Source organism: Oryza brachyantha, chromosome 1 (genome assembly GCF_000231095.2).
Source record: "Oryza brachyantha chromosome 1, ObraRS2, whole genome shotgun sequence".
Classification (NCBI taxonomy): domain Eukaryota; kingdom Viridiplantae; phylum Streptophyta; class Magnoliopsida; order Poales; family Poaceae; genus Oryza; species Oryza brachyantha.
This window is the reverse complement of record NC_023163.2, coordinates 2,319,011-2,329,955: the sequence shown is the minus strand read 5'-3', so window position 1 is coordinate 2,329,955 and position 10,945 is coordinate 2,319,011. Positions and strand designations below refer to the sequence as shown.

General features: G+C 38.8%; 1 protein-coding gene across 1 annotated transcript; it reads left to right on the top strand.

Annotated features, from left to right (window-relative positions):
- LOC102701484 (protein BREAST CANCER SUSCEPTIBILITY 2 homolog A) lies at positions 1 to 10,630 on the top strand. The gene is made up of 33 exons (XM_040520675.1): positions 1 to 175; positions 277 to 333; positions 463 to 633; positions 1,046 to 1,111; positions 1,242 to 1,346; positions 1,505 to 1,645; positions 1,742 to 1,873; positions 1,982 to 2,104; positions 2,176 to 2,268; positions 2,355 to 2,480; positions 2,842 to 2,976; positions 3,096 to 3,224; positions 3,328 to 3,456; positions 3,594 to 3,710; positions 4,471 to 5,416; positions 5,498 to 5,538; positions 5,617 to 5,744; positions 5,834 to 5,973; positions 6,209 to 6,331; positions 6,414 to 6,650; positions 6,728 to 6,809; positions 6,934 to 6,984; positions 7,079 to 7,154; positions 7,244 to 7,355; positions 7,427 to 7,498; positions 8,367 to 8,550; positions 8,622 to 8,804; positions 9,047 to 9,189; positions 9,266 to 9,328; positions 9,410 to 9,623; positions 9,898 to 10,065; positions 10,163 to 10,251; positions 10,332 to 10,630. Exons 1-32 carry the CDS (start codon positions 1 to 3, stop codon positions 10,217 to 10,219), a joined length of 4,719 nt encoding a protein of 1,572 aa, XP_040376609.1. The 3' UTR covers positions 10,220 to 10,251; positions 10,332 to 10,630.
- Positions 10,631 to 10,945: the final 315 nt, after the last annotated feature.

Here is a 10,945-nt window from a genome sequence, read left to right as displayed (position 1 = left end):
ATGCGGAGGAGGTGGCAGATGTGGGGGAAGCCCGACGGGAGCCTCGTCTGGATCCCGGCCTCCGACGGGCCTCCTTCGGAGGCGGTGCCCGGTGAGGCGCCGCTTGTTCCTCCTGACCCGCAGCCGGATGCGGCGGCGATGGAAGATGCGCCATCGGGCGATGAGATTATCGAAGGTTTGGTCTCTCTCTCTCTCTCGCTCTATTCGAGGTATGATTCGTTGTGGAACGAGCCCGTATTACTGATCCCCTTTCCCACCGAATGGCCGAAACCCTAGGCCCCGGCGCCACCGATGGATGCAGCGTCCCGTCGATGGCCGACCTCTTCACCCAAGGTATTGCCTCAGTCCTCTTATCTCCATTCGTCCGTGTGTGCGCACGCCCGTGCTTGCATCCCCTTTACGACCTTGGTATGCTACTGCATTGTACTAAGCATCCTGTTTGTTTTACTGTGTAAATCGCAGTTTTGGATAAGCTAGTTGCTGCTGATGAAAGAGCCGTGGCGATCGAGCGTGCAGGGAAGGGTGGGGTGTTCTGCACTGGGTTGGGGAGATCAGTGGCCGTCAGCGATACGGCTATAGAGAGGGCCAAGTTATTGGTTGGGGAGGTCGCGGAGGAAACAAGTAATAAGAGAAGTAAGAGCTCTTCTGCCCTCCTTTTGTCTGCTGGGAACACACAGAAGATCCACACCTCTTAGATATACCAGAAGAAAATAAATCATTTCACTCACCTTGAGGTTCTGAAAACTTCTCGCAGTCCACTGAATAACAAAACAAACAATAGGAAAATGGACAAACCAATTGAATTACTTCTCACAATTCTTCTGGTTATGCCTGCTCTATAGTTTTTCCAATGATTTTCTTGGTCCACCACTAGATGAAGATACTCACACTTTCTTTTCTCTTTCTTTTTTTTTCTAAAAAAGGCTGTTGCCTATCTTTTCTGAAGTATTACGTCTGTCATTTGGTTGGGAGAATGGAATTCAATGTCTTTCTGTTCTCTTTCTCCAAGCCTTGTATACCAGGCTGATACTTTAATGAATTGCAGGGCAACCATTTGGCAATGGTTCCGATTTGGAACGCGAATTGGGAGAAAGAAATGTTTCTTTTAAAGGTAAGTTTTGTTTATACCTATGTCTTATTGGAGATCAGATTGGATGATGCAACTAGAGGTAGAAAGTTCATATAGATTAATTACATGTTTTCAAGGTTCCATGGCAAATTCACCTTCTTATGAAATTCAGGTAGTGTACATAAAGACATTTTGTCTCCTATGTTCCAAACTGGATCGGGGAAGGCGGTTTCACTAAACAAGGACTTGATTCAGAAGGCAGGAGCTGTTTTAGAAGGTATAAAGTTGGCATCCACTTACTTTCTGTGTAATTAGCAAAATATTTCATTACTCTGCATGATGATGTATATTTGGCTCTAGTTAGTTTAGGATCATTTGAGTTGTTACCACTAGACAACATATCATAACAATGAATCTTTTTAATCTATTGTTTAGGAAATGTCGAGAATTCTGTCGTTGCTGTACAGCCTGTACAATCTATGTTCCATACTGAATTGGTTATGACAGATCCAATCAGCATGAGCTCCATTGATAAGGCAATGCCTGTTTTGGAGGGACAAACAACTGCAAAACATGGTTATCTGCTGAACAGAATAATCTATCATTTTATCTTGGAAAGTTTTACATAGAATACTAATCCTGCCATTACTTTTTGAATGGCTGATCTTTCAGGAGATGTGGCAGATGTGGATGATACGGGACTCTTTCCATTGTTCCAAACTGGTTCAGGTAAAGCTGTATCGGTCAGTATAGCATCTATCCAGAAAGCTAAGGCCGTCCTGGAGCAAAATGATGAAAGTGCAGGTAAGATTGTAGTGTGCTGCTTGGTAAATTTAGAGTTAAACACTTCTACCTAATTATGGATAAATGTAAGTCTTTTATATTCTAATAACGTAATACCTTCCATAATAGGAAATATGGATGATTTGAGTAGGCCTGACCAATCTCTGATCTTCCAAAATGGTTCACGAAGACCAGTCTTGATTAGTGAAATAGCTAACTCTGTGGTGAAGGGGGGAGATGCTGGAAACATTGGTAAGATTAGAGTTTTGTAAATTCAGCAGTTGCTTTTAGTGATTTCATGAAAGCTGACTTTGAGTTCCCAGTTTTCCGAACAGGATTAGGGAGGCCTGCTGCGGTGAGCGAGACCTCAATTCAAAAGGCAAGGGCAGTACTAGATGAAGATGCCAAAAGAAGAGGTAGAAATCTTTGTGTTCAGACTTGCTATTTTCTTATCGTACACACATGATCATCAGTTTTGCCTTTTTTCCCCCTATGGATTCAGGCTATGGACTTACTGGTGTCTGCACCACCACTTACCAAACCGAAACTCCAACTTCTGTTTTGATGAGTGGTGGTCTGACTATGACTGATAGATCTGTTACACCGGATGGAGATGTTTCAATTCAAGGTAAATGGTTTTCTGAAGTTTCCTGTAAAAGGCCTATTATATTTCATTTAAGTCTGCTACTATCTTGTCAAATTTGGAACAATAAGAATATCTACTCCCTTCGTTTGATAATAAGATGTTTTGACTTTTTCTAAAGTCAAACTTCTTAAAGCTTGACCAAATTTATAGAAAATATAGCAATATCTACAACACTAAATCAGTTTCATATTGTGAGAGTTTATTTGTTTTATGTTGAAATGTCACTATATTTTTCTATAATTTTGATGATTAAACTTAAAGAAATTTGCTTATAATATGAAACGGAGGAAGTACTACTGATGCGTTTTAGATATTTGCCATATTAATCATTATCATCCAACAGGAAAAAATTATGGGGCTGATGGTCACATGCCATTATTTCAAACTGGGTTTGGGAGGTCCATTTCAGTTAGTAAAAGCTCAATTAAGAGAGCAAGTACACTGCTGGAGCCAAGGAACATTACAAAAGAATTGGAAGGTAAGTTTCACTCGAAATGTTGCTCATTGTGATTTTTCCATTGACATGTGTTTTTTGTTAGTCTATAAAGGATAAAGGAGGACTGCTTTTTCTTAACAAAAAGGTTTTCCTTATGTTAGATGAAGCTAATTTTGATGGCTCTGCCACTCCGATGTTCAAAACTGGATCAGGAAGATCTATCACAGCAAGTGAAAATTCTAGAAAGAAAGCCCATGTTGTCTTAGAGGGTGACGATCCAGTAAAAAATGGTAATTACATGTTCTCAATTAATAGCTCCTTTACAAAGAAAGTTGTTACAAATAAATTTTCGTCAACAGTCAGTTTAATATTGATCTCATATGTGCATCTCAGTATATAATGACACTGGAGAAGCCATTGAACCAATCCTCCATGCTGGAATACAGAAGTTTGCACCCCAAAGTAGAAGTTCAAGTCATAAGGCAAATGCCCTCATGGAGGAAGGGAGCTCTATAAAAGAGGGTAATTATTAGTTGCTGAGTTACGCTTTAATGGGTCCTTGCACATGTAATTTGAAATTTTGATTCAGAAAACATAAAAGCAAACTAGGTATGTTTTTTCTGTCACATTAACATATACATTTTTTTAATAATATATAGTCCGTGGAAGTGAACCGCCAATGTTTCGAACTGGATCTGGGAGGTCAGTCTTGATTACTGACAGATCGGTGCAGAGGGCAAGGGCGGTTCTGGAGGAAGAAGGCAATATGAAAAGAGGTATGCATAATGCCAATTGAAAGATTCTGAGTAAAAGTAGAGTGCATTTGTAGTTTTCTACAGATATCTATTTAAAATGCATTATCAACTTATCTTGATAAAAGAATCATCTTGTGCACTAATGTATCTTTGATCCTGTGAACCTCAGGTTTCTCAGTTGCCTTGATATGTAGAGTAGCTTTTATTATGAGTTGATTAGTGTTTGTTATCACAAATTGGTCCTTTCATAAACTTTTGCATGCATGTGTACTTGATTGTTAAGGTGCCTTCATTGGGCTTCTGTAGTTTCTTTGTGTAACAATTGAATCATGAATTGGTTATCTTATTGTTATGAAATCTGTAGTGTTTTTGCTGGACTCTGTGGAAATGGAACGGCCCTACAATACCTTTTGGTTGAAAACTAAACCCACTGCACTAAAATCTAGCAATGAGCCACTGATGTGGTGATCTATACGCCCTTTTGTTGTGCATCCTTCATTTAGATTTATGCATTTTAGTTGTTTTGAGGAAGCTGTATTAACTTATTTATGTGATTTTGTATCATTATCAATAAATGAACACTCACAGGAGTAGGTATATGAGTATGATCAGCATGGGAATTTTAATAAGTTGTCCTAGTTGTATGATGCAGTAATATGGTTAGTTTATCACATAATATTATCAAATTTGTTTGAAAAGGAAAATTAATGTTTGTCATGTGCTTTTCAACATATAAATATGCTTCCTGTATAAATTTCTGATTTGAGCTGTAATTTTTCAGAAAATCACAAGCAACTTAATAATGTGGACAAATATATTCCAAATTTTACTTCACCTCTCAAGACAAGCTGCATAAGGACTGTAAATATATCTTCAGTTGGTGTTTCTCGAGCTGCAACTTTGTTGGGTTTGGAGGATAATACCCTTTCAACACAACTTTTAGGACATGTGGGGGATAAGCTAGGTACAAAGATAAATGTTGAGAGGGAAAATTCAGAGCACCGATTTGATGTAGCATCAGTCCGTGGAGTTTCTGGTGGCTGCCCAATGAACTTGGGCCCAGCTGAAAACCAAGTACTTATGGATCCACATCAGCAATCTACATTTTCTAAAACAACTGTCTCTGATTCTAGTGAGCAAGCGATCAAGTTCAGCACTGCTGGCGGCAGATCAATGGCTATTTCCAGTGATGCTCTTCAACGTGCAAAAAGTCTTCTGGGTGAATCGGATTTAGAGGTGTTACCAAATAATTTTTTAGGTCACTCTTCAGCATCTCCATGCAAAGAGAAGCTGCAAAATTCAACTCGTCTGCGAAAAGGTGAAACTGATTTATTGAAGACAATTAGGGGGGAAAGCAAAACTGAGCCAGCAATTTTTTCCCTTCCTGCAATGCCTGATAGGAAGCACACAGATTCCTTGGGACGTGCTATACCTGATACCACTTTGGCTAATGGAAATTCTGTCAGGTTTCATGCGGCAAGAGGTTATCATCCTATCAATGAGATTCCAAAGTTACCCAAGCCTTCTTCCAGATGTTCTTTTGGTACTGAAAATGCAAGTGATACTAACGATAAGGCTCGAAGATTCCAAATGCCACCTGGACCATTGGTTGACATCACTAATTACATGGGTACACATTCTGTTAAAACTGACTCCCTTCCCACTGAGAAGAGAAGAATTGGGGGAAGAAACACCATATCTACCTTTAAACGTCCCCGTTCTTCCAGGTCCTTTGATTTGCATCATAGTTAGCAAGTTGTAGACTCATTGATACCATGCTTCTGACATACCTTGATGAAACTGGTTAGGTTCATCGCACCTACGAAAATCAACAATCCATCCCCTGCTGGTAAGCTTATGGCTGAGACATAGATCAACACATTCTGAAAATTTCTTCCTACTTGATTAGTTGGACTTTCTTTCACAGGAGTATCCAAACTACCACCAATTCAGATCAGTCCCTGTCGAACAAAGTTGTCTTCATGCTATCCTTTTCAACATGAAAGAAAATCGTGCAAAGAGTATTTTGGTGGCCCTCCACGTTTCAAATATTTGGTATTTATTGTTTGCAGACTTGCAGTTCATTTCTGTAGGCGCACTATATCTTCACATTATTAACTTGGAATCTTAACTCTTGTGACTAGACAGAAGATATAACAGATGAAGTGAAGCTCATGGATGCAAAAAATGCTGAGGATTACAAGTTCAATACAGATACTGGTTCGGAAGAATTTCAGAAGATGCTTCTTGCCTGTGGTGCTTCGTTGACATACGCAACTAAAGAGTAAGCATCATTCTTAATTGTCATGTCTCAATATACAACAGTGTATCATTCTTTTTTTGTCTCTGTTCGGTAGCAACATCATGTTAAGATAAGCAGATGGATTTACATGGCGTGCCAATTAAAAGTGTGATAACGTATTCCTTGGACATCTCATAGTATTTAGGTTGGATTCTATGAGAGGCTCCAAACAGCAACTAAACCCTGAACATCAACACTTGAGAATTTTCCTTTTCAGATGGACGAGCAACCACTATAAATGGATTGTTTGGAAGCATGCTTCATTGGAGAGATGCTATCCAACTAGAGCTGCTGGCAAATTCTTAAAAGTTGGTAATGTTTTGGAAGAGCTGAAGTACAGGTGCAACAGTTGACATGCCTATTCTGCCATTCCAACAGTATGGATGCATGTGATTTGATTAATCAAATTTCAATCATGTTAGGTATGACAGAGAAGTGAACTATGGCCACCGCTCAGCCATAAAGAAAATTTTGGAAGGGAATGCTTCACCATCTTTGATGATGGTGCTGTGCATCTCAGCTATTTATTCTTGTCCTGACCTAAACAACAATAAGCCAGAAGATGACAAGCCACATGCAAATGAGGACAATAGTGAGACTAAAATCTTGGTAGCTGCTAAAAGGAACATGCCCGCAAAGATTGAACTAACTGATGGATGGTATGTGGTTGCTTTCTCTGTATTGCACTAGTTTAAGCTGAAAACATCAACAGTTTCCAACCTTTTCCACCTTGCAGGTATTCTCTGGAAGCGACACTAGATCTGGCACTTTTGGAGCAACTAGAGAAAAGAAAGCTTTTTATAGGACAGAAGCTTCGGGTACTGTACTGTTTCAACTTGTCATGAGAGATAGCTATAATATACTCATAGCTCCTAATATTTGTCATGAGAGATGGCTATAATATACTCATAGCTCCTAATATGTAGTATTTCATCTTGGCAGATATGGGGAGCTTCACTGTGTGGTTGGTCTGGGCCAGTGTCATTTCATGAGGTTTGCCTGCTTTTCTAAGTTTTAACCTCATGAGCTGTTCAAAATGACAACCATTGAACCATATAATCAGTTTTTCTGTGACCTCACTTTATAGGCATCTGGTACTGTTAAATTAATGATCCACATAAATGGCACCTATCGTGCAAGATGGGATGAGACTTTGGGATTATGTATGTAATTTGAGCCCAAACTGGACACTTCTGTTTTATTACTTTTATACTGCTGGATTATCTTTTATAACCTATTGTATGCATCTCAGGTAAGCATACTGGAGTCCCACTGGCATTCAAGTGCATAAAAGCTTCAGGTGGTAGAGTTCCTAAGACACTGGTTGGAGTTACCAGGATTTATCCTGTTATGTACAAGGAGAGGTGTACTACTAGTCATAATACATTAGTACTAAACTGTGTTTTAGCTGTACACACTGAATTGTTTGTTTCAGGTTGTCTGATGGTCGTTTCATGGTGAGGTCTGAAAGGATGGAAAGAAAAGCACTACAGCTGTATCACCAGAGGTATCACCTATTTATTTCCTCCATTGCAGTAAATATACAACACACTTAGGCCCTCTTTGTTTCAGCTTAGGATAATCTGGATTATAATTTTTTTCTGAAACAAATGATTAGATTATTGTGAAAACTTTATAATCTAGAGCCCAATATTACTATAATCTAATAAGCTCCCCCAAGGATGCCTTTTTGAGATTATTGGGTAGCTAAAGACGGGAGTGGATTTTAAACTCTCGAGTGGACATTCCCTCATCTATTGCATGTTATTTAAATAGTCATAAAAAATTGATTTTTTTTTGCGAAGATAGATTACTATAATATATATCCCTCCACAAACATGCAAGTCCAAATATGACTTCTACCATCCGTAACAGAAATAACAAATTAAACTTACAGTAATTATTCATCCTGTCATCTATTACATAATTCGGTTTATAATAATGCAACTTATAGTAATCTGACTCAATAATCCTAAGTGAAAACAAACAAAGCCTTAATTGCACTGGATGCTTATTACACCTCCAATAGAAGACAATAAACTGTATATGGATGTATCCACTTTCTTGAGCATATTTCCTGTTTGCCCTTTTCTTTTGTCCAAAATATTCTCAATATATTTTGAATGGTGGTATTTTTGTTCACGTAGGTATGCCTTTTCCTTCTTTCTTCTCCTTGACTGTTTAGGAAAATCAGTATAGGCCTTCCTTTTACCATTACCTTTTCATGTGACTAAAATTGCAAATTAGGGTTCATTATCAGTTTAGTTCACTGAAATGTATCTTGCTAGTCATTCAGTCGTGATTACTACGAACTGTGTGTTTGCATCAAAATTCCCTTGTTATGATGTTATAATAATAATAATTACCTTATGCAGAGTGTCTAAGATTGCAGAAGACATCCAGTCTGAACATGGAGAATACTGTGACAATACCAATGATAACGAGGAAGGGGCAAAAATATGCAAGATGCTAGAACGGGCAGCTGAACCTGAAGTTCTCATGGCAAGCTTGAATTCAGAGCAGCTTCTGTCTTTCTCATATTATCAAGAAAAACAAAAGGTTTGCACAAGTAACTAACAGCAGCCAGTTAATATTTTATATGCCTTTTAAAGTACAAGACTATATTGCAGATTGTTAGGCAAAATGAAGTTGCTAAGAAGGTTGAAAATGCTCTCAAATTTGCTGGGCTGAGTTCAAGAGATGTTACACCATTTTTGAAAGTCAAGGTGATGGGTCTTATCAGTAAACAATCTGCCACAAAATCGAGCCAAAGAGAAGGGTTAATAACAATTTGGAACCCTACCGAGAAGCAAGTACGGGTCACAAATCGTCTTCACTCTTTGTTCAGAACACAAAAATGAAAAGATTTGATGTTATGTCATCAACAAAACATGGCAGTACTTTTGTCATGTATTTTTGTGTTTGTAGAGTGACATTCTATGTCTTTATGGCCAGCAAGTTATACATGTCTCTTTGCTTTGAAATATGCCTGTAGTTATGCGCTAGTGAACAATTATACCTAAATGTATTTACATTTCTGTATGACCACTGGCAGAAATCCGATTTGGTGGAGGGACAGATTTATTCTGTCACAGGATTGGGGCCTTCAAACTATTTTACAGAAGTAGTCTACTTGCATGCTAGAGGATCATCTACAACATGGAAGCCTTTAGCATCCACACAGACTACAAATTTTGAGTAAGAGACCTCACTGGACATTATTGTTCCACTTAATATAGCAAACTTAACTATGTTTCTTTTTTTCATGTTGCAGACCATTTTTCACCCCTCGTAAAGCAGTTGAATTGTCACATTTTGGTGAAATACCACTTGCAAGGTCAGCCTTGTCTGAAGTTGACTTACCTGAATCTCGTATTATGCAACAAACCTTTTAGTGAGATGCTCCTTTTTGTTTCAGTGAATTTGACATTGCAGGTCTTATTTTATATGTTGGGAATGTTTATTTATTGAACGACCAGAATAGGCAGTGGCTCTTTTTGACAGATGGATCTAAATTTATCTCCGGAGAAGAGTCTGAAGAGCAAGATGACTGTCTTCTTGCTGTTAACTTTTCTTCCCCAACCACTGGCGAGGACTCTGCATTCTTCAATTCTGCCGTTTCTGGACATATAGTATGTGATCTTTTTTTCTTTGAACGAACAGCATGTGATCTTCTATTGCACTGCCCATATATCAAGTTGACTAACCTTTGAAGTCTGAAATTCGTCAGTCCCATCTGACATGCTACTGGTTATGAATTAAGCAGTGCCTCATCGAACTATCTGTTTACATATTTGAAGGCTATATTCCCAGTTTCTTTTCTGCAGGCCCTTCACATAAACTCTTCAGTTTTACTCCTTTGTAATGCACGTGCAACTTTAACTCACTATTGTCTTGGTTTCTCAGGTTGGTTTTAGCAATCTGGTTAAGCGACAGAAAGACCAGATGAGGCACATGTGGGTAGCTGAGGCGACAGAGAGCTCCACCTATACTCTATCCCACGAGATACCTAAAAAATCACATCTCAAAGAGGCTGCGAATTCTGCTGAAAAATGGGCTTCAAGTTCTCATCCTGTTAGTTCTTGACATTACAGAGATACTGTTCTGATTATCCTATCTTCTTTTTCTAAGACGGACAATCTTATTATCACTTCCTGTTGATCTTTTGCAGATGATTCAGCATCTGAAGGAAAGAGTTTTGCAAATAGTTGGTGATAGTGGTGGCTGAAGTATTCTGAATGCCGCTACCAGTAGAATCACGTACACTACATTGTTTTTTCCGGACGCATATTTCTTTGTCGTTCCAGTGCATCACTTGAGATAGTATTGATTGGAAGTAGTTTGTTTCAGGACTGGACCAGGATGACGCCTATGGCGGTGGGATCCTCGTTGCCTCCTTGGTACTATTATCCTTATCATTGTCGCCAAGATAACCGACAAACATGATAAATGCTGTGTGGCATATGAATGACGGATACATGAATGTATGATATCCACTTCACCGTATTGTTTCCTACTAGTTATAACCTTTCTTAAACAGTACTTGGACTTACCTTACTTGTTCATTAGGATCAGACACAAGGAACAGGTGTACATTTAATGTTGAATTAGTATTTAAGTTAATATTCTGAATTTTGTGAATTACGAACTACTGTAGTCATCTTTGCTACAGTGCCCTCCAGTAGATAGCATAGATCAAGGGTGGCAGTTTCGCAGGCTGTATCATATATCGATTAATTTATTATTTTGTAGGCGCAGCGCAGGACGTGATTGATACGTGGACAGATCACCGGATTTGGCCACGAGATTTCATCAATTGACAAGGAAATGATTTGAAACCCACACCATGGAGCTGCTATGCTGTCCTCCCAAATCCTGTTTCACGCGCCATCTGGTTGTTCACCTTTCATCACGAGTCCATGAGCGAGCTTGTAATTATCCGGTTGTATATGGC